Genomic DNA, 24425 nt, shown 5'->3' on the forward strand with positions numbered 1-24425 from the left:
TGTGATGTATGTATGATAGTTTTGCATAGTACTGGGTGTTGGAATCCTTTTCACGTACTGCCCAACACTTTGTAGTTGACCTGACAAGTTCTTCAGTATTTGAAACTCCTGCAGGGGAAAAAGAAAAGGCAATGTCCTTGCTTTTATGGCTCTGAAGATAATATGAAAGGGTAGACCAATGCAGTATTATTTTCCTGAGTTAACAAACCCATTTCCCATTGCTCTTCTCTTTCTCTGATACTTTTAGTGATGAGAAATTTGTAAAAAAAAAAAACAAACCCCATATTAGATAAAGGCACTTCTGGAGGATGGTGGCTGGAAGTAAGGTAGAAGAATGGCAGGAAGCAGTGAAGATAGAAGCTTAGGAGGAGGAGTACAGTTTTTGTAGAAATTTGTGGTTTTCAGTTGAAAAAAAGAGATGGTAGATATATGAGCAGTGTTTTTGAATTAAAAGTTAAATTTGTGAGCTCTTGTAAAGTATTTTGAAAATCACTCTATGCTTCTGCAGTGATTTTTGTGTAAAAGAGTTCTGTGAATGAAAAGACTGTAAGGAGTGTACCCAAGTTGAAATATTTTATATGCAAATAAAACACCAGATGGGTATAAGGACAACTGCTGCACAAATCAAGTAGGTGATTCCAGAATAACTTCGGAGTTTGATTGCAGTTTTGCGACTGGCCATCTTATTGCTTGTGTGTGCAACTATCAACTGAAAAGGTGATAAAAGGATAAAGGAATATATAGCAAAATAGATTCAGGTTGGTTGGTTTTTTTGCCTTTCAGTTAAGGTGAGCGCTGTGGGCAGAAGTAATGCTTTTTATTAGACCAGCTTGTGTTTTTGGAAGGGGTAGGTGAGCTTTCTGGTATGTGAGCCCCTTTCAGGTTTGAATTAGGAACAACAGAATATGAAATGAAATTGAAAACAGTTAATGAAGGATTTTTATAGTACTTCCGTTAAGCGTATTAACCCGCCAGGCAGCATACATATGTCGTTAGAAGGCGATGAAGGCTTTCTCACAGAAGTATTACTGTTTTAAAGGCGTCTTCCTATTTCTAATTTAAACATTTCAAAGTGGCAGTGCTGTCATGGTAGCTGCTCTGCAACCCTGAAAGTGAACAGCATGTGCTCTCCAAAGTCAACCAAGTTTCGCTTTGAGGACCTATCTTATTATTTTTGTAAGTGTTGGATATTTAATTTAGTCCTCTTGGCTGCTCAGTCAAAGAGCTATGAGGAAAAAGGTTGCTGTGTGAACTGAAAAGGAAGAAAATTCTTTCAATAACATCCTTGGGGAACAGGATTATTTGGACTAGACTGAAGGTCGCAAGTAATGATAAGGACTAATAAAACATGTATGTTGCGTAGGAGGAAAAGAAAAGTTAATTCTCTTTTATGATAAAAAAATGCAAGTTTTCTGGTTTCGTTATATGTGTCTGCCAGTTTTGTTAATGTAGGGTTTCAGATTAGTAGCTCCTGAAGAAAATTACATTCCTCCTGGAAATACCTGCTGCTAATTGCATGACTAACATGGAGTGTGGTGCATTTTGAAAACTTCAGGTTATCACTCAAAGGTAGCAGCCGTGGGAGTTGCCTGTGCTCTGAAACTGTTTATGCAATGTTTGCATGGAAGGTGAATTGCTGTTATAGTTACTACCAATGGATGGTGTTTTCCAAGTCTACTTTGAAGTCTAACTAACATTCAGAATTAGAACAAAAACTAGGATAGGGTTTTGTTGTTTTTCAAATTGCAAATGTTTATCATAATCCACCCTCCATTTGGTTCCAAACTTTATGCATGACTGAATGGGACCCAAAATACAGGTATTGGGTTAGGTTCTAGCTCTGCTAGTATCATCCATTTGCAACACCGTGTTTCTTATCCAGCTCTTCAAGATCCTGTGCACCTAACAGCACATGCTCCACTGACCTTCTCCTCTTAACAGTGATTCAACTTGACAGATCTTTTCTGCTGGGGCATGAACTGTCTGGCTATACTTAATTTTTCCATATCCTTTCTTGCATTAGAATGGTGTCAGGATAAACGTCTCTGTACAGAGATGGTGCCATCCAAGTTTGAAGACAGTAATGTCTGAATTTTATTGTTTCTACTGAATTTGATAGCAAAGCTCCCATAATTTCAATTTGGATAAATGTAGCTGTAAGTTGGAGTTATTATAGTAGGTTTTTTAATGTTGTTTTGCTATGAAGTAGAAGAGGTGACTGTAAATCTTTATTTGATAGTTTTCTAGAATTGTTAGTTTGGATATAGTACCCAATGCTCAGGATAGAGCCTGAGATCCTGCTGTGTGTTAGTAGAAGCTGAAGGGCAGACTTTGGAAGACCTATGAAAAGAATGTGCTGCAAAATTAGAATCTGGCTTTCTAGTAGGTTTTAAAACAAAACACAAACCCTCCAAATGGGTACTGTTAATAAAGTGAAACTCGACTGATTTTTATTGTTAATTTTTTTATTTTTAATAATAATGTCCTTAAATTTAATTTACTTTTAAATAGAAAATGTCTTTAAATGCAGACTGAGGTAAATGTAAAATTGAATGATTGTCACAGAATGTGCTGTGGCTAGTCTGGAGCAGTGCATGTACAATTGGCCAGCTCCTGGGTGCCCCTTGCAGACCTGAGGAACTGTAAGAGCCAACTTTCAGTGGAGGCAGGCTTCTGACTCTTTCCTTTATCCAACTGCTAATTTTTCACAAAAGTGTATAGGGACTTCTTCCCCATTTGTGAAGGAGTGTTAAAACTGATCAACAGATTCAGATGTTGGGGAGAAGGCAGAAATGACCAAAATTGCATATCTCTGCCCCCCTCTCTCTAATAAGCTTTGTTTCCTTAGGAAACCAGGCTGAGAGGCATGTCCTCATTTCAGCTTTGTTTTGTTTTTGCATTGCAAATTTGGAGCTTTGCTCCAAGAAAACCTCATTGTATTCGTAATCTTCAGTGTGGTGTGTAGAGCCTTAGGGAATTTTTCTTCAGCCTAACATCCTGAGGGATAATGAGGAATCGGAGCAGTAAGATTTTTTTTTTTTTTGTAACTGGGAGTTACACAGGGGGTGGAATAGGGCCAGTGAAACTGGAAGACTTGCTTTGGGAATGTACTCCAGAATCACCACCCATACAAGCCTTTTGCACGCTCTGAAGGAAATAAGATCAGCCAGTTGGGTTAGTTATACTTAATGTGGGGAGTCACTGAATAAATGTGAAAATGAAGGAGTTCTGATGGTAATGATGTTGATGGTTTAAGAAATGGTATAGGGGAAAAATAGGCATCACAGTTGGTTAGTTAGGTTTCGTATGCTTCATTGCAGGGAAGATCAAACAATAATATAAGAGGCATACTTCTGTATCTGTCAAATAGTGCTAATAATTACCCTTACCATTTTCGTCCTGAGAGCAAATGCAAAGTGAAAAAAACGCTGTTGTCAGCTTATGAGCAGAATGAAGGACCAGTTGCTTGGGTAAGTAGGTTTACAGAAGATGTGAACAGGGTCATCTTGTGCTGGAAAGAAAACCCGGCTGTGTCCAAATTGGAACTCTTTTGAGATCACTTTTGAAAAGCAGTCTTTTACTTGGCAGTGAGATACTGGATCGCAGTGCAAAGAACAAATGCATATTGCTTAAGCATGCATAAGCATGAATAAAAATATGAAAACAATTTTCAAAACTGTATTAATATTATGGGATTGTAAAACATTGAAAATCCTTTCTAGGATAGTGCATATGCTCCTTTACATTGGTACAACAGCTTCCTGTAAAGCTACTGTGTTTTTTTAATTAAAAAAATACACTTAGTCATCAACCCTTTTAATGCATAGATAAAGATCACTGATCTGAAATGAGATTTGTAACTCTTCAGTCTGAAGATAGAGACATCACATTATTATCATGCTTCTACAGCTTCTTACCAGAACTCAGGGACACTTCTCTCTGCAGGCCTTGCTGTTCTAGGTGCTCTTTTCATGCAGGCATTCACATTTTACAAAACATGGGACCAGTGTAAGCCTTGCAGAAGAGCTGTAGCGTGTTGCGTAATTCATACAAAAGGATCAAATTTGTTCATTTCAGTCAAAATGAATAATCATGTTTGTTGTTACACTAACATATTGCCATTTTAAATACAGAACTTTTTATTCACCATGTCTATACCTTGTATATGGGTACTGTATTTTTTTCTATTATTTTCTTTCTAATATTTCAGAACTAGAATAAGAGAGAGGGAGAACCTGGTTCAGGAATTAATCCCCCCCACTCCCTTTTTCATTCGGAGCCTGAGCAAGCACCTGCATTCTTAGCTTTCACTTAGGATAAACTGTGCCTATACTGACATGAATAGAAAGTGATGTGGAGGCAGGAAACTTGTAGTTCCACAGAATTGACAAGTCAATTAGATCTGCTTGTTTGGGATAATATTACTGGTACTTTCTGAGATGCTCCTAGGTTCAAATATAAGCACATTTTATTTCAGGAAGCAAGTTTTTGATGTTTTTCTTATGGAAAAGATGGCAGAGTTTGGTCTGAAGTTTTCCAAAGTGCTGATGTTGAGTGCTCAGTTGCTCGGAAGAATTCCTTTAGGTAATATGATGGTTCATGAAAACAAAATTGATGCTTTTACTATATCAATTATTTTAGTGTTAACTTTTTATTCTTGAAGAGACCCTGGTAATTCTTGGAAGTTAGTCATCTAGAGCCTCTCTTGGAGGGGGGCTACTTTTAGGCTCTTTTTTGTGTAAAACACTACTGACCTTAAATGTAGAATCACAGAATGGTTTGGGTTGGAAAGGACCATCCAGTTCCAACCCCCTGCCATGGGCAGGGACATCTCACACTAGACCATATAGCCCAAGGCTCTGTCCAGCCTGGCCTTGAACACTGCCGGAGATGGAGCATTCACCACTTTTTTGGGCAGCATACCAATACTGTATCTCTTGCAATGTTAATAAAAGCTCTGACACCATCACTAGAAACTGCCTAGATTGGCTTATAGTTGAAAAAGAAAAAAAAAAACCCAAAACATGAAAGCTTTCCTTTAATCTATCGTATTACAAAATATTTAGCAGATGTGCCTTCTGGGCAGCAGGAAGGCCTGCCTGACCTACTTTCATATTAATCACTGAAGGGGTATTTCATGATTTGATGTTGGGAAACGTCAGCTGTTACATTTCTGGTGTAAAAGCTGATCTGAGTGTGAGTTGTCTTTTCTTTCGTTTTTTCTTGGAAGGATATTGGTGAGAGGATAGCAGAAAAAATTCAATATAAAGAATTTTGTATCCTCTTTTCAGGTCTTTTTAGTTCTGTCTTGAAGTATTGGTGTGTTACTGCATTTGTGGGCTGCTGTGGCAGTAAGTAGCAAGCTCATTCACATGACAACCAGTCACTTTTCCTTTGCAGTGCAATCAGTCCCTCTAATTTTTTCCAGTGTCTTTTTGTAAGAAGCTGCCTTTTTTCGAAGGAAACAACTAGTATTCTTTTTTACAGTTCTGGAATCTGCCTGTAACAATTAATATGTTAATATTTTTCCTAATTACTTTTTTCATCTCTTTTTGTATTTTGTAGGGTATTTTTCTCACTGAGGAATAATGGCTGTATAGTATGTAGTCTGGCTTCTCTTGAATTTTGCCACCATATATGTGCATCAGTTCATAGGCAGTGTGTCCCAGTGACTGCTTTTCCCCTTCTGGCATTTTCAAGAACTGTTTGACTGCCAGCAGAGGTTTTGTGGCACTGGTAAGATTTGTGGATGCTAACAAATAACATTGACCTTGGCTGCCTGGTGGCTGGTTTTCATTCCATAGACCTGCAGGCCATCTGTTGAATGCATGTGTGAAAACTATGGCTGTTGATAAGAGCATGCTGAGATTTTAGTGTGTGTTGGAAAAAGCCATTAACTGCTGAGTGCTGAAGAGGAGACCTGCAGCAGAATTTGGTAATTGGGGAGTGGGGAGAATGGAGGCACTTGACACTGATGCTAGGCACGTTTTGGCCTTGAAAACAGAGATGAGTTGTGTAGTATTATCTGAAATGGACACTTGCTAGATGCTCTTCTTCCCCTGTTTCTGTCTTCAGTGGCAGATATCTTAATTCCTTCAAGAGTCATGGCCAGACAGGTAACAATGCAGCATTTTCTTAGAGGAAACACTTGCTATAGGACAGTTTGCACACTTGCAGCTTTTCTCAAGAGCATGGAATGTGTGAGGGCAAATATTCTGATGCTTGTGATAAATAAGACTCCACACTACCCACTGTATTTACCTCTTCTCAAATTTCCTCCTACATTCCTAGGCCTCTATAAGTTAGATCATTTTTACAACAAAGCCATAAATTCCATGCATGCAGGTCATCTTGTTCATACAATCTGTTCATAAAGCTTGCTTGTAAAAACATCAGGAAGATTTAATAACTGAATAGGTGCCATTCCTTTGTAGAGCTGTAGCTTCAAAACTACATTTCAGTGTCAGGATTTCACTGGTGTCATTTTGATCCCCTCCATAAACTTAGAAGATGTCCAGGCTCTTCTAAACCCCTAAGATTTGGGTAGCAGCAAGAGGAAGGCTTACCTTGGGGCTGGCTGCAGTGATTTCTGCTTCAGCTGCTGCTGTACCATTTGCGTGTGCTTCCTGCCACTGCAATAGGGTTGCCTCAGCTGTTTGTTTGCTGGGAAGCCGCAAATGTGTTTGTTTAAAGTCAGAAACTTTAAGTAACCAAACATTGATGTCCTCCCAGTTTGTAAACTGAGGCCCTGTGTTTTGGTACTAACTCTGCAGTTTGAAATCAACATAACTTCACCCTCAGAAAATAAACTTTGTTTCAGCTGTACCTTCCTAGCAAATTATTACTCTTTGGGATAAAACCTTTTCTTGGAAGGGGAAAATTAGTTGGTATTTCTTCTACCAGTTGGTAAGAGACAAGCAGCTTTGTTTTGTTCCAAAATAAAAAGCTGAAGTCTGGGAATTACTTACAAATTGTTTTCTCCTTCAAGATATCGGAAATCTTACCATGTGGAAGAATTTGAACTCCATTTACATTGGTGGTTGAGACTTTAAGACAGGCAGTTTGTGCTCAGTGCGTGTAGCCACCCCCCAGGGCTGTTTGCACCAGGGCACAAGAGTTGTTGCTTTGTCTGGCAACACTTCTTAACCCTATTCCTCCTGCACTCTGTAGCAGTTACCAGTGCTACAGACTTGTGGTCTGAATATTTCTTCACAGTAAGCAGATGTGCTGGTATCGATCAGGGGAGCAGTTAAAGTTTAAAAATGCTCACACACTGCTGACAATAGAACACAAACTTTTTAACTGCATGTGAGAGCAAAAAAGGGACCTGTATTCTTCTGAAACTGTGATGAAGTTTATAGAAGATTGGAATTGGTAGAGTTTTAAAAATTATAACTGGTAACAAAATGTCAAAGAAGTTGGTTTTAGTTAAATCTGGATAAATGTTAAGTTAGGGCATGAAAAAGTGTTCCAGCTCTACGTAACAGAACTTGGATGTTCACTGGAGAAAGGGCAATAAAAATTGCCTCGATTTTTAGGAAAGGTGGTGGGAGAGTTGAGCACTGAAACAAGTGAATGAAGGAGCTTGTAGAGTTTAAGGATACGTTAAATGTTGTAACAGGCTGACTGCAGCGCTTCTTAAGTGGTAAGACTGGAGAGTAATCTTAGAAACCTTAATTTCCTTTTTTTACTTGTCTGCTCTTGAAACACTGTCAGGAAATAAACTGAGACAAGTAAGGGTTGTGCAGAGGAACCTTTCTTCTGTAAAAGCTCTCATCTGCTAAATCTTACATGGTGAGTGCAAAATGCTTTGTCCACTCCTTCCAGTCCTCTGCTGTTAGCATCTGCAACATGAAGGGAGTTTGTGAGAGGGACAAGGCCTTGTGGTGACTAAAGGCAGCTCTGTGGTTCTTTGGACTCAGCGCAAGGTCTTTTGTCCAGCAAGTGCCTTGTTGCAGACATCAGTGTTGTAATGTGGCCAGACACATGACTCTTGCCCATTGGGTGCTGGTGTTAAGAATGGACTTCCCTGCTGAGGAGAGTTGGTTTACATGTTAAATCAGTAACTTTTTTTCCTTCAAATTATTTAGATGTGTAGAATATCTGTGTGTATCTCTTAGGACTGGGACACACACACAGGGACACAGCCTTGCAGATTTAGCTGCAGTGGTTCAGAAACTTTCTGGAAACATCTTAGCTCTGGTCTTTTGTTGGAGCTTGTTGCCATCAGAAGTGGTTCAGCAGAAGGGGCTGGATGTGGATGCCCACAAAGCCCTGTAGGGCCACTTCCTTCCCAAATCCTTCCAGCTCCTTCTCGTGTGGTCTCATTCAGGCATCTGTGCCTTTTTCCGCCATCTGTAAAGACATAAAATAGAACCATGCTCAAACCTGAAATTCTCCATTAAGTTTGGTGAGGTTTTGGTGGTTGCTGTGTTTCAGTATATGCTTGCTGTATTTTACTTTATTTTTTTGTAATGGAACATCCTGCAACTTCTCCCTGTGACAAGAAGGAGCAGGGTCAGTAGTTTGCACACAGGCTCAGTGACTGTTACCTGGTTCAGGAAGATCTAGCTAGGTACGTTGCTTAGTGTTAGAAGGAGGAAGAGAGATCACTTGATCAGTCAACGGGACCACATGACAAGCAGCTGAATGTAATTAGGTGGGTAGGGTGGTGGTGTGGGGCTGGGAGCTTTGCATGTGAGTGTGAATGTCGAAGCTGGCTGTCTGTACTACACTGTTCTGGGTTTATTCTTTTCCTCTGCTGATGCTACCTGCAGGTAAGAAATGGCTCTTTTTGCATAACTGTGGCATTCAAGAGATCTGAACTGAACAGGAAATTTGTCACTGAAGTACCCTTGGAAAGCTAGAAATCTGTTTGCAGCTCTTAAGCATAGGTATGAAACACTTTCTCCTTTTTATTTATTTTCATAACATTTCTTACACTGTTTTGGTTGTGCTGACAGTTGTGTCCCAACTGTTCCTCTGCTAAGAGTTTTGAAACAATGTTGCTGTACTTCTGACAAACTGCCTGAAATAACTTTGATTTGGAGAGACAGTTCAGCATTGCTGCATCCTCATGTTCTAGGGGGAAAAGTAAACTTAAAACTGGGAAATATACTATCTTACGTAAAACATAGGTTTTGGGTTTAAATGGCCAAACTGCAGGTTTTGGGTGCATCTTTGGTCATTGGTTTTCACAAAGAAATCAGTCAGACTTAAAGACAAACCTGGGTAAAATAAGATTAAAATAAATGACTGCAGTGACCAGAGTCATGTGACCATGACTGTCAGGGGACAGAGATGCCCTTTCTGGTCCCACGTCATCAGCCTACATTTCCTTCTGTGTTAAGTCAAACTTGGTTTACCATTAGAAGGTGGAATTAGACCTTTGATAATAAAGTGTACTGCACAAATAACATTTCATAATGCAGAACGAAGTAACTCAGTATTTGTAAATGTTGTACTGCTTGAACTTTTTCCCTCTCTATTTAGTCATGTGTTCTCATTAGCATATGAAGATAAGTCATAGCTAATAAACACTCCTTTAGAATGGTAGGGGTTTTTAACTGGTTACACACCAACGTGTTTATTCTCATGTGTACTAAATGTATTGATGATAAAAGGAATAAAAAGGGCGTGTTTCACAGTCTGTTATTTTTAATTAGCAAAAGAAATTGGACTGCAGGGAACCATGAGATTTCATGTAGTTCACATTCCTTATTCAATCATGTAGCAATGCTTCAATCTTACAATTAATGATGGTGAAGGCAATATGAGGTGGGATGTAATTACTGTGTTTTGTATTTCCTTTGGAAGAAACTCAGAATGTATGTACCCATCTGACTGGATCATTCCTTGCCACCCCAAGCATGAGTCTGTAATCAGGCATCCTTTCTAGCCCATGTCTTTGCTGGTGTTTTTCTAATCATAGACCAAATCTCCAGTTTTTGTAGACTGTAAATAATCAAGGGGCGGTTGTTTAGAGAAAAAAGAACAGCATTCTCTTCCACTTCTGTGGAAGGTCACAAGGCTTTCCCAGAGTTTTAACTGATGTCTACCATAGAGTATCATAAGATGATTTTTTCTAGTCCTGGTCAACACTCCTGACATGTGTTTATGAGAAAGTAGTGGCAGATCCATAAATGTAGTTAAGTAAATATGTTTTCTTGCTGTTTCCTTATAGACATTCTAAGTGTATGAAAATACTTATACAAAATAAGTGGGAGGAAGGGTTTTGTAAATACTGATGCTTGACTTTGTAGTTTTCTTTCTGTGCTGTGATGGATGGATTGGTTGTTAAAATTGCTTCATGGTAATTTACTATTATATAATGCTTCTCAGTTACGGCATTACGTGTGCATTTTGACTGTGTGTTACAGAAACAATTTCTAGCACATTTTAGGGTAGTGATTTCTAATAGCCTAGGTTATTTGAGGATTAAATTTTGATAATGTTGGGATTCTGTTGTATACAGCAAACCAGTATTCTAGTGTGTGGTACTGCCCTCCTTTCCCTCACCATACTCACAAGGGGTTTCAGTATATTTGCTTTTTTCTAGCATGTCTTTTGTTCACAGCACTATCTTAAACAAAACATCCTTAGTAATTAAGCATGGTAAAGACAAACTAGGAATCTATTTCAGATGGGATTCTTTAAACATGCTAAGAATGGCATCAAAGAGAAATTGTGATTTTATTTGCCTTTAAAAACATGCAACAAAGAAATAAGGATGATAAAAAAATCTGAAACCTTGCAAAATTTAAAGAATGAACTAAAACCAAACCAAAACAAACCCTGAAAAGCAGTTAATGGAAAAAGACCTGGTACAGATCGTAGTACAATGAGGGAAATAAACTCTAGTCTAAGTGGAAAGAACTTTAAAGAGAAAAAGTTTAGAGTAACTTTTCTTTGGTCTAAATGTTTGACTTTGTAACTAGGAAACAATATAGCTCCTGCTTCTGAATTCTGTTTAAACACTGTGTCATGGGAATAAGGTTTCTTTAAAAAAATTGAGTTTTGATGTATTATAGTACCACTGTTGGTATAAAGAGAACTGGGATCTTGGTGAGGTGGGAATTCTCTGCGAGTGAGTGGGTTGGCATATGTTAGCATAGGCACTAAAGGCACTGTGGCTGTATTGATTAATGCTACCTGAGATTTTCTTTTTTAACATACTGAATTTGTTTTTACTGAAATCTCATTACTGGATTTTTATTTCCTTCTACAGGAAATCATACGCGTTGGTTCAAAATCAAACCAAAGACTGTGAGCCAAAGTTAGTCTTTTACTAGAAGATGAAACACCAGCAGCTACCTTAATGAGTCTTATCAAATATAAACTCTTGTTGGACAGTACCATTGCATACTGTGAGTTTCTTGTGACTTGTGTACAGAAGTGTGTAGCTGAATAGATTCTTTTTTATCTGGTTACCCTTTATATCCCATTTTTCATTTCAGAGGTTTGATGCCTTTCTCAGTCATAATGTAGAACATAAAAAACTGCAGATTGTTCTATGAAGTGGGTTTGTCAGTTTGCATGAGGCTTTCTATAAGTATGCAGAGTTTCAGACTTAGTGTTAAGAAAGCACAGTCTGAATCCGCTGTGGTATGAAAACTACACGTACGTTTCCTTGACACAGTTTTCTACAGGGAACTTGCAGTGCTTGGATCAATTGGAGCAGTCTGACTGGTGATTTATTTTCTTGGAAGAACTTTGTATATTTTTCCCTGGAACTTAGGCTATAGAGGTGGTTGCTCTGTAAGCTCACTGCTGCTAAGCCATTTATTACCTATAGCAGAAATGTTCTGAATGATAATTTAAATTGAAGACTCTTCTGTGGGGACAGGTAGCAGATTACGTCTTACTGTAGGTCAGCTAAAGTGAAACTTAAGGACACTGTGTCTGCATGAAATGTTATGAAAGAATTCTGCAAGAAGGCATCTACAGCATGAAAAGCTGGCAGGTTTCAGCCAGGGGTGTTACTCTAAAGCCATCTTGGGACCCTCCCTCAATTTGGGAATAACTAAAAAGAATAATACTGGCAAACTGGCATTAGGTTTGTGATTATTTTTGCTTTCCTTGCAGGGCTCATGCGTACCCCAATGACAAGAATTAGTGCAAGAAATTCTAGTTTGCTGTGCTGTTTACCTGAGCAGTCATCACTGTATATCAGGATTTAACCATAATTCATAATATAGTATGGGATTCTGATCAGAGCAGTAAGATAAATAGTGCTGGCAAGTCAGGTTGAAAAGCAGCAGGCTTTTTTGAATGGAAGCTTTGTGTTGTGCAGTTCAGCCTGCTTAATTGGTGCTTCTTTTGAACTATTCCTTCCCTGAGGCTCTAAAAAGGAAGCTGTGCAAGGATGTAAATTGAAGCAAACATTTGGCCAAAGCACTGTCTGGATATTTTGGCAGACTGCAGAGCCTCAGCTTGGACAGTGTTAATACATGCTGCAGCTCTGGAGCTGTTCAAGTGGAAGATTCATTGGCTTGTTGAAAGTTACGGCCTTATTTTTCAATTCTGGTAGGAGAAAAAAATAAAAATAACCCCCCAAAAGACCTGTGATTTTAGCTTTGCTTTGTTAGAAGAGTTTGAAAGTGACATTTTTGAACCACAACGTGCTCCAAAATGACCATGTCTTGCTGTCACAGACCAAGATTACTGCTTTGCTGTTGCACATTAGCAGCTTCCTGAAGATAGAATCATAGAATAGTTTGGGTTGGAAGGGACCTTTAGGTCATTGCCTGTTGAATACCATCTGGCTCTATTTCAGGCAGAAGTGGTAATCTATTATGTAATGAAGAAGTTAAATTATGCCTAGAGTATTCTCAGCAAGTTATTTCTAGCTTTTTCAAAGTATTTATGGAACATGGAAGCATCGCATATACTTACCCTGCCCAGTACTGTTTGAAGACCTCTCGGTCTGTAGTTATTACATACTCTGAAATCAAAGGCTCAGTTCCTGTTTGAGACCTCTTAAGAGCACATTTTTCATGACTGACCTATCTCAATTTCTTCGAAGTGTCATGCTGCCAGCCTGCTGTGCTCTGACTGTCTCTACACTGCAGTGGTTGCCAGCACCATCTGACATAGGCCCAGTGAGTTCGGCACCTGCAAAGATGCTTCTGTCAAGGTTCTTTTAAAAGTTTGGGAGAATTGAATGCCAGCTGTGAGGCTGAGTTTTATCAGTCTACATACATCCTTTTATCTCTGTCCATGTGCATTACTTCCCTGCTTAGCATCTCTGACTGTCCCTTGCATTTCACATCCAGTCGCATTGGATTTGAGATTAAGGAGTAAAAGGAATAGAATAACCTTTTCAAGTTACTGGACAGGGTTTTTCTTAGCTGGTGGTTTCCTTTGCTTTCCCACAGGTAACTGTAAATTTGTTTTGCTCTTTTTGCTAGATCCATTTAAGAAACTATTCTGATTAAATATATCCACAAGTAACTTATTATTCCTGATGTCATGACCAGTATTTATAGATAATAGAGATTACCCAGCTCATTAGAAATGGATATTGATTAGTAGTTCAGTCAATAACTTTGATATAACCAGTAAAATTTCTGAGGAGCAGGATGTTTGACTGGTGGCTGGAAGTGTGATCTGAACACATCAGTCCTGTTCCAAAAGGCCAGGATGCCTTGTGGTTACCTGTTATCATTTGGCAGGTGTAGACAAACTAACTTCTGATGGACTTAATCTTTGTATATATGAATGTCATCTAACTAATGAGAAAACCTTTAACTTCCTGAGGAATGAATAGCCAAAACAAAATGTAGGAAATGCTGTATACTGTGTCCCCTATTAGTTATTGTTGAACTTGATCAAGTGACTTGCACCAAAAATAAGGACAGGTCACAATATTCTAGAAAAGCAGTAATGCTAAAGAATGGTAGCAGCTGGAAAAAAAAAAAAAAGGCAGTAACTTGTGTTGCATCTTCCAGTCAAAAACCAGAGTTAACAAGGAACAGAGTTTACCTCCTATACAAAACAGGAGAAGCAGGTATTTCCCAATCCAAAGGATGAAAAGGTGCAGTAAATTCTGCATGGAAATTCTTTCCTGCCTCACTCCTTTGCATGCTTGTCCACATCATGTTAGATAAATGATAGTTTTATAGTCCTGTTTGTATCGTACTTGTGTGGGTTTTGCTTTTATCTAACAGTGACTACGAGGACCTTGTCTGTTGCCTGACCTTCTCCATAGACTTTTAATTGACCTAATCATGATAATTTATTCTTCCAGACTATTTCCCTCTAATGCAGCACGTATGTTCCTAAGCTTGGTGGTGTGACCTTTTGGAGACTCTTATCTGTGTGTGTCCTACAGAACAAGGTGGGAGGCAGCTGAGAACTTTCCTGCCTGGAGGAGATTAAAATAATTAAGAAAGTTTCTAAAGAAGCTGCAGATATTTTCTTCTGGCTGTTTACAGTGAGTGCTTTACCGGGCTTAAACAAAGAACATGGCCTGACTAATGTGTATCACAGCCTACTGAATCACCCATATTGGCAGAGCATAAAGTACAATACTTTCTTTATTATGAGTGCATGCACATGCTTTCCCTGAGGTGTCGCTTCACTTATTCTAACTGCACATATGAAATTGATTCCTTTTTCAATTTTTAGGGTTTTTTACCCTTTCTTATTCCTTTTACTCTGTTCTTTCATGTGTCTGCTTATTCTAGCTGTCTGCTGGAGATTTTCATCTTGAGAAAAACAAACCATTCCTTAAAGAAATGCTCAACTCTGATCCTCTGTGATTCTTATTATCTTCTCCTTTATCTTTCAGTGGCTATTTCTGAGAGCAGAAATAGAAGTGTACTCTTTTTCCTTTACCCTTCTGCAGTAGGAAGTGTTGCTGAATGAGTGGGTGGGCAAACCTCTGTGAGTATGACCAGCTTTGTGGGTGAAATTCTGGTGGCTCCTGTGTTGGCTTGAAAGAGTTGGAAACAGTGTAAATCTATGTGAGACTGTCATTTATAATTCCTAAGCTCTGAGGTGGGTTCCAGAGGGGTCGGAATTGTCACATCAAGGAAGGGTGCTGGGCATTGCTCTGAATTTCCTGTTTATAAGTTAGTGAAAGAGCATGGCATGTTAACTTGTAAGGCGTTGTGGCTTAAAGTATTTATTAGAGGAACAGTTGAATAGTTGAGGAAGGAGTAAGTAGTATGGAGCTGTTTAAAAAAAATTCTTTGCTCTATTTTTCTCAGTCTCCTCTGGAGTTCATTGACATGGCACAGATGTTTGCTTCGGTGCTACAGCTGGAAAGCAACTTCTGATGCAAGTACAAAGAGGTAACTTGGTAGGCAAAAGCTCCCTCAGGACGGGGACGGATCCTCTGAGAGTGTTCAACTGTTTACATCAGAGAACATTATGAATATTTATTTATCTACGGTATTTTCTTGCTATGAAGCATAAAAATTTTGGAAACTGGTGAGGGAGTAGAAATGGCCTGGTGCTTTTGCAGAGAAGCTGAAACTGCACAGAGATCCTTCTGTATGGGTGATGTTGGCGTATCACCTGCAACATTCCTGGTTTTATTTTCCATTTTTTTTCCAGTTCCATGCTGCCTTTCATTCTTTTATGTAACCAGGTCATACTTTGAAATTCAGCCTCCTTTTCATTGGTTTATTTATGCTGAAATGCAGATATAGTTGCAAAACTAACTTGTGTTCTTTCCTGGCTTCTCCATTTCCAGTTTCCCATGGCTTTCTGGAAACAAAATCCAGAATCTGCTGTTTCCTTGCCTGGCCTGTTGTGCAAGACTCTCGCCACATCTGCAGACCTGTTGCTTCACTTACCCTTTTTGTGTCCTGTTCTGGGTAGCATGACGATTTTATGCCTGGCATCTCCCATTATAGCTCATTCTCAGAGTGCTTTGTGTGCTTGTCAGTTCTTGCTCTGCCAAAATTCTGCTGTTCGAGCAGAGTTGACAGCTGGTGAAGTGTTCTACAGCACCTTCAGCTGAGACAGAAGTGACATCAGCATTTGGAAGCTAAAGCCTTGCAGCCTGTTTCGGTTTTGCATTTATTTTTGCAGACTCTTTTCTGTTTCCTGAGCACCTTTAAAATCACTGAGATCCTTCCAAGAAAGAGACAATCCTTAGACATCAATCCTACAATTCCTTAGAATTTGTCTGTAGTTGAAACTAAAAAGGTCATAATGGTAAAATGGCAAGTAAAGCAATTGAGAGTAACCAGCTGAGAGCAAGTGAAGTTCTTCCTCTCACTGTTCAGAGGAAGGGGTATTTTCCTTCTTCTTATTTATGTTCCAGAAAAGTCCCAGAGATTGCAGAAAGTGTCATTTTGACCAAATTTAAAGCAAGCCAGGTCAGGTATTTTCCTAAAAATTAAAAAATGGTGCAGCTCAGAATATTTCATGAAGTATTTCTTTGTTAACACTCTTCTCCCAGTGTAACAGTTACTTGAGTTTATAAAGAATAGTTGTCATAATTTGTTTCTATTACATATGTACATGTTTGGCAGCTCTTAGCCAAAGGCACTTCTAATAAAGAGTTTAACTCAGTCCTTTGTTTTGACAGAGCTGGCAAGTGTCTGATGGTGACCAGTTCTGCAAGCATTGAGGTGCTACTGAAGCCTTAGAGCAGGGTGAGGCTGTTTGCCACGCTTCACCCACGCTAGGCAAGAATGTGCCTATTGCATTGCTGTAGTGTGGAGGGAGTGCTGGTATGACAGGATTAGTGAACTTACACCTTTGAGATCCAGATCACTTTCCTGATGCTTCTGCTGTAACAGAGCAGGGGATGTGTAAAACAGCTGTTGAAGTTGTTTAAGCCTGTGTAGTGCCCTGGTGAGAAGCTTTTTTAGTATGTGTTTACTTGCACTTTCAGAGTGATCAAATCTGTACAAATATGTTATTACCATGTACTTGTATTGACACAGTGGCCATCAAGAAACCTGCAGTACCTTCCTTTCTGCCTGTTTGGGGTTTGGACTCCTCTTTCCCCAATGGCAATATCAACACTTCAGTCATAAGCATTCAGCCTCAACTGCTTTTTAAGTGTAAAGCCCTATTTGGGAAAACCATCTGCAAAGCATTTTTTGAATCCTAAATAGCACTGACTTTTTCGTGGTATATTTACAAATACGGCTCAATTATGTGCGAATACAGTGGAACCTTCTTAAGCTGACTCCCAACTTTTTCACCTACTGCGTGCTGCTCTTGCTATATTAGATGCCAAAGGATGCAGCCCCTTCAGGATGTCCCTCTATCCACTGAGGACTGGATCTCTGTTGCAGGGGGAATATGCAGACTTCACTGCAGTTTGGCTCCTACCTGTAGGATACAGCCTAGTTGACTATCCCACTGTGCCACTGAGGTCTGGTTTTCCTGAGCAAAAAAGGCAAGGGCAAGACGCAATTTGTAAGATCCACCTGAAAGCTGAGTGATACTTGCAGAAAGTGGACACTGTTAAAAGTTAACTATATCCCTTGAGTGTCTGCTGTCCATCCCCAAAAAGACAATGTGATAAAATCCTTTGGTATCTTAAAATATGAATTAGTTATTGGTCTAATATCTGTGTTTCGGCAAATTTGAATTAGGATGTCTCTTCAAAGCTGTGTGGTCGCCTACCATGTTAGTCACTGGCTTTATGGCTGGGTACACAGCAGGTCGGGAGCTGGGGTGATGTGAGTCATTTCACTTGGTATGAGGGGGGGAAAAGTGGGCTGAGTCATACAAATGGTTTTATTTGAGTAGTTTCATACAGAATAGTGGCTTTTTTGCTCTTGGGAGGGCTGGCTGGGTGGTGTAGTATGGGGAGGACCACTCCACCCCCCAGAAGCTTCCTCTGTTAAACATGCATTGCTTCTCTGGGAAGTGGGGTAGTGTTGCAAGTGTGATCTGAAGCCCTGTCAGCCATAATACCTTATGTTCGAGTCTTTGCCAAAGACTAATATTTCTCTTCTTTAGAAGTCTATGGTAAACATGGCTTTTACCATGGTACCCAGGAACAGCACTGTGTCCTTGAGCCTGTACAAGAGAAAGAGAAAGAAAACAGCAGTTTGTGTTAGACACTAGTGTATCCTCCTCACACCTGAGGGAGAAGAATGTAAAGCTATAAACGGAACCGATCCATATATTCCATCATTAATACATTTTTGTATGAAACCACTTGTTTGGAACAATGTAATTTTACTAAGGCGTGTGGATGATTGAGCAGATTTAGATCTGCTTTTAGGTACGTCATGCACAAATCTCTTCTGAAATGCTGTTTGCCTCTAGGAATAAATGGGACATGTGAACTGTGTAATTGCTTCCCAGCCATGCTGTCAGGCAGCGCCCTCCTTAGACATGGAGACATGAAGGCACACCTCTCTATCTCTGAGCACCCATCAACACGAATGCAAACAGGTGACACGTAGGCCTCTTGGCTGTGTGCTAAAGAGGTGGTGCTAGAAAAATACTCCTACTGGAAGTACTCTCTCCACTGTGCCCTAACTACTCCTTTAGCAGAGTTCGGGGTAAGTGGTGTGCTTTGCTTTAAATTGATGTGCTTGAGGACTGTCTGATTAGGAGCATGTTCAGTTTTACAGAATTTTTCCCTGTACGTGTGTATGCATTTTCATTTGCAGCTCAGTGCTTGTTGGGTCTTTTGGTTTGTTTTGATATCTTTTTTTTTTTCTTTTTCATTTACTCAGCTCTTCATGCCTGCTTCCTTTTTCCTTCTCCCCTTCGTCAGCTCTGCAGCAGCACAGGAGTTGCATGTTTTGTGCAAGGCCAGTTCAGAAAGCATATTCCCTGTCCCCATGCTGCACAGGGGAAGTCCTGCATGCCAAATCCATTTCCTTAATTTATACAGCAGCAACACTGCCATAGTCTTGAATGCTTCATAACACAATAGGGTTGTGATAGTAGTGTCCTGGAGGCAAAACCATGAACCTGCTAATGCTGATGCCTGTTAATGTGAAAGTACCTTGGACTAGGAACTCCAATGAACAAGAGGACCACTTGCTTTGCAGAGCATTCCTTCTTGACAAGGCACAATCTGGCTGTGTGTGTATGTGGAGGCTCCAGAGAGTCAGGTGTACAGGTGCAGCTTAAGCGATGGCTGTGGGAGTCCTGTCAGCAATGGAAAAGACTGGAGGAATTTTCCCAGCACTTGCTCGTGGCCCCTGTCCATCTGCATGCTAGGCAAGTGCAAAGCCAGAGCTGAATGTGATTTAAGGAGGAGCCTACAAAAGGCAAAACCCTGTGGAGGGCTTGATGTGGAGCCTAAAACTGTGTCCATCAGTTGCTCCTAGAAGCAAGATTTGAGGATGATCATTCTAAAATTAATTCAGATTTTTTCTTTTGGTGACCTCATGAAGTTTAATTGTATCATAAATGTCCACTGATTCTTTTCTACCTCCCACTTTCCTGATACATGAATTATAGAAATATGGAAGGAAAGACTGGAAGGTGCAAATCTGTGAAGTGATGGGACCATGACTTAAAAACTCTACAACAATTTTTGCTATGTTTTCACTTTGTTGTGAATATATTCTTACTTGTTACGTGGAGCTGGATGTATCTGGGCACTAAGACTGCAGGTCTCGGAAGTAGAGGGTGGAGATCACTTTCTAAATATTTGTACAGGGAGGAGGACAAGGCTTGAAACTGCTCTGAAAACAGCTCTTTGCATGTCTCCAAGGATAGGTTAACTGTTGCAGGGTTTCATAAGAACCACTCCCTGGAGATATTTGAATAATAGATTGGCATTGTGGGGTGCAGTGAAAGGTGTGTGCATTTCAAAAATCAGAGAAGAAAATTTCCTTCTCAAGCAAATCCTTTAGAAGACATTTTATGCCCTTCCTGTGAAGGGCTTCTAGTCCTCCATCAGTCATTTGCAAGTTATATTTGTTACCAGCCATAGGGAGAACTGAGGTTCAGGTGGTCCGAATGATGTGGTGTATTTGTGCAAACTGATACTCTACAAATCAGATATGACAGTAAGAATGCCTTTAGGCTTTACTTCCCCAAGGTGTGACCTTTCTGTTTAAACTGGAGCTTTCGCCCAGCTCTGGCCAGTGGAAGGGTGCAGGTGAACTGTCACAGTTTCTTACAGTTCCAAGTAAGAGCTGTAGCACCCTTTCTTCCTCTGTAAGGTCTTTGTACAGGGTGCATGATAAATTAGTTTTATTACAGCATAGATAAGCAGTGATTAGGCACCACTGTAATTGGTATCTGTTATTAAAAGTATGTTCTATATACCTATAGCTAGCTAACAAACTACCAACAAGGCAAGGCAAATACTTTTGTACAGGTGGGATGGCACAGTAAAGGATGCAAAGGTAGCTTGTCTTTGTATGATATACCCGCCCTAAGATTTCCATTAAAACCTTTTTAAGCAACAGTTAATTAGGGGTATTGAAACTGAAAGAACATGTACTTGAGTAGAGAGGGAGCTTACACAGCCTCTTACTCTTGGAGAACATGAGAGAAAAAAAAACCACCATACATGAGATGGAAGTCTAAATCAAATCCAGTCTTTAGTAAAATCCTCCTTGTTTGCTATTTAAAATACTTTTCCCTTTCTTCTAGTGCATTTCAGTGAAAAGACTGTAGAGCTACAAGGTAGGCAGTCTGATTATACTTGGTTTTTTTTTCCTTCCCGAACAGGGGTGAGGATTTAAAAAACAAAACAAAACCCCCTAAAACCGTTTTGCTGGTATGTGTGAGTGTGTCTAATGGATCAGGGCTTTTAATTTGTTCTAAAAATATTCTTATGTCAGCGTGTGGCTGCCTTTTCAACTTGCTTACTTGAATATTCTGCTCTTTCAGACCTTGTAGTGGATGCAAGCATGCGGTTGTGGTGTATTTATATGAAACACTCACGGATAACTATTACTGCAGGCTTTTTTGTTTCAATTTTTTATTCTATTCATAGAATCATAGAACGGCTTGGGTTGGAAAGGACCTTAAGATCATCTAGTTCCAACCCCCCTGCCATGGGCAGGGACACCCCACACTAAACCATGTCACCCAAGGCTGTGTCCAACCTGGCCTTCAAGACTGCCAGGGATGGAGCATTTACCACTTCTTTGGGCAACCTGTTCCAGTGCTTCACCACCCTCACAGTAAAGAACTTCTTCCTGATATCTAACCTGAACTTCCCCTGTTTCAGTTTGAACCCATTACCCCTTGTCCTGTCACTACAGTCCCTGACGAAGAGTCCCTCTCCATTATCCTTGTAGGCCCCCTTCAGACATTGGAAGGCTGCTGTGAGGTCTCCACGCAGCTTTTCTTCAGGCTGAACAGCCCCAACTTTCTTTGCCTGTCTTCATACGGGAGGTGTTTCAGCCCCCTGATAATCCTTGCAGCCCTCCTCTGGATTTACTCCAGCAGGTCCCTGTCCTTCTGATGTTGAAGACACCATTGAAGACACACTGTTATGTTGAGGACACCATTACTGAAAAGCTTTGTATTAAAGCACACCAGTGGAAAGTAAATTAGTTATCTGTGGTAAGGTAGTGTGGACTCTGTCACCTAAAACGCCTTTCCTGCAAGGTTTTACTGTCATGAAGTCATAATGCAAAATGTGGGAAAGGGAGATTCAAAACTGGAAATTGCAAAAAAGCATCAGATGCTTTCCACTGACTCTTCAGTTGGAGGTATCTGGGCATAAATGTGACCATTGTATGCAGTTGATTGTGGTAAGTCCAGTCATGGCTAAATCAACTAATCACAGTTATGTCGTGTAACCAGGAGCATTACTAACATAAAGGTGAAGCTTTGAAGATAGTTATGGTTTTAGCTTAGTGGTGGTGATTGACACCCACACACTTGAGGTACTGAGTTTGTTCCAAACCTTAAGCTGTGAGTTGATATTTAAGAAATTTATTGGTGTTTTTGCCATTTTGCCAATAAAGTCAAAGCTATTTCAAGCTACAGATAGTTCCAATAATACTTACTAACAGTTAAAACACCATATTTTACTTTTTTAAATTATTTTATTTCATCATCTATCTTATCTTTTGTATCTGTTTCCCTCCCTCATAAGAGAATGCCAGTTTTATGTTGCTTCTAGAATGATTATTTTAGTGGTATCTTTTCATGTTCATGTCTTTGAACACAACCTAAGGCTGCTGTCTACTGTTTATTTTGGGGGAAGAGAGGCTCAGTAGCTACTCAACAGGAAAGTACTAGTGCACTTACATCAGTCTTTCTAGCATAGGGGATATTTGCCAGTGATTTTTGTTACACATTCTAGCTGTTATTGCTCTTCAATCAGACTGTATTTAATATGGTTATTTTTTCAAAGGCACAAAAAGAGAGAAAATGTGTATACGCCACAGGAAAACTTGTGTGTTGTTTTATGGTGATAGATGATGAAGATTTAGTTTAAATGATTAACTAGCATAATGATAAAAACTTTACAGGAACAATTTCCACAGTTTTAAAACAACATAAATACCCCAGAAAACCAACAACAAAACCAAAATCTAGCTGAATTAATTTCCATCTTTGTATGAAAAAATGAAAACCATTTTCAAGACTGAAAAGTAACTATTAATAGAAAATCATTGTCATTTTTATTTAATATTTAATAATGTCACAGTGAAAGTGAGATCAGAATTGCACTGCTGTTATGTTTAAGTAGCTTTTGTCAGCTTCCGCACAGTTTAAAAGCAGTTCTGCAGTTCATGTTCTAGATGGCTTGAGTACTTTGACCTTGATTTTTCAGTCTTTCTGGAGAAGTTAAAATTGTGTCTTGCTTTCTCTTCCTAGTAAGAGGAATATAATAAAATTAACTATGCACTTTTTCAGCCACAGCTGAATTTGATATTGATAATGGGCATAACTGGGAGTTTAAGGTGAAATCAGTGTAAAAGAGTACAGAACTGAATTCACTGCTGGATGCTTTATACCTCAAGTAGTGATTTGTATTTTAAACATTTGTCAAAAGAAGCCTTGGCAGAGTTGTTGACTGACTAATCCTTTTTGTTTTGCTTTTGAAGGTGTGTCCTGAATTCTCACTATGTCTGATGGGGACTATGATTACCTCATAAAATTCCTAGCACTCGGTGATTCTGGAGTAGGAAAGACCAGCCTTCTTTACCAGTATACAGATGGCAAGTTCAATTCCAAGTTTATCACAACGGTGGGCATTGACTTTCGGGAAAAGAGAGTGGTGAGTTTTCACAAATGCTGTGCTACTTTCAAACAGTATCTGGTCTGGTGATGGCTAGAATCTGTTTTTTTTAAATCTAACCTGCCAATCCTTACATGTAGGCATGCAGTCAGTAGTTACTGTGGACTTAATCTTGTGAGAAGGAAATGATTTCATTTTACCTGGTTATTTTTGTTATAGTGTGTTGTCCCTCCCGTTTCCCCCAAAGTTAAAATAAGAAGAGCCGATACTAAGCAATGATTTCTTACTGCTCAGCAAGTGTCAATGAGTGTACCTACTCTATGAGTTGTGCTTATAGTACCTGGAGTAGCACTTTTACTGTTGACCTCCATGAGGAAGGATTGAACTGTAGTAAAAGTGCTTTTGCTGCCTGTGGACTCAAATGGCCAGTGAACAAAGACTGCAATGTTGCTTTTTAAAACAGTTTTAAAATGTGAATGAAATGGGATAGCATGATACATGGAGTGAACTGGCTTTCTAAGCAGCTACCAGAGAAGAATTGTGAAAAAATCAGGTAGTAGGTGGTTTGTTTTTTCTTTTAAAACTTTTGAATTGTTATCAAACTAGGGAAATGCACTTTTGATAATAAATTGAGCACTGCATTAAGATAACTGTCTGTGAGTCCTTACTGCACTGATAAATTGATTCAGCACAAGTGGTTTTCATTTGTATGTAGAAGTATTAAATGCCTTTCAGTGTGGTCTGATGATTTACTAAGTGTCCAGAAACCTGGATGGTGTAAAGAGCATTGTGCAGGCTGGCTTTTGATGGATGACATGCAACACAGTAGTGCAAGGAGTAACCATCTCAGTGAAATGCAAAACTAATCTCTTGAATAAGTTAGTGTTCCTTTTGTGGGATACTAAACATGGTGTGTTTACTTGATCAGCATATTTGATTACTCAGGATAAGCCTTAGGTTTCACAACCTGAATCATATAATCCACAAATTCAGCAAGTATGCGTCTCTAAAGATAAGATAACGAGAGTTACAAATATGGGTACAACAGCAGTTGAAGGTAAAGAAGGGGACCTAACAATGAGGTGTTCTAAACAAGAAATTAATCAGTTCTTATCTGATCCTTCCAAAGCTAACAGATGCCCTTATTTATATTTTCATGCTGAGTAAACACTTCAGCTTTTATTATTATTATCTATTTTCTGCTTTTTAAGCTATGATATGATAAGATCTACCCTCAGCTCTTTTTCAGTAATTTTTTGGCAGCCAAGATAAGATGTCATTTTGAGTATATTCTGTTTGCTAATGAAGTTCTGTAGTGGTACAAGTATAT

General features: G+C 39.4%; 1 protein-coding gene across 6 annotated transcripts in view; it reads left to right on the forward strand.

Moving 5' to 3' along the window:
* Window positions 1-24425, forward strand: part of RAB27A (RAB27A, member RAS oncogene family) — a 46569-nt gene that overhangs the window by 14676 nt on the left and 7468 nt on the right. For 4 of the 6 annotated variants that reach the window (XM_080626015.1, XM_080626014.1, XM_080626013.1 and 1 more), the window contains one exon: window positions 22962-23134. In XM_080626015.1, the coding sequence (XP_080482141.1) occupies window positions 22982-23134 (153 nt within the window). In that variant the 5' untranslated portion in view covers window positions 22962-22981. Of the gene's footprint in view, window positions 1-5631; window positions 5737-21455; window positions 21657-22961; window positions 23135-24425 lie in introns of those variants that run through there. The other 2 variants (XM_080626017.1, XM_080626018.1) reach the window with 2 other exon arrangements.

This window comes from Psittacula echo (assembly GCF_963264785.1).
Source record: "Psittacula echo genome assembly, chromosome: 10".
In the NCBI taxonomy this organism is placed as follows: Eukaryota; Metazoa; Chordata; class Aves; order Psittaciformes; family Psittacidae; genus Psittacula; species Psittacula echo.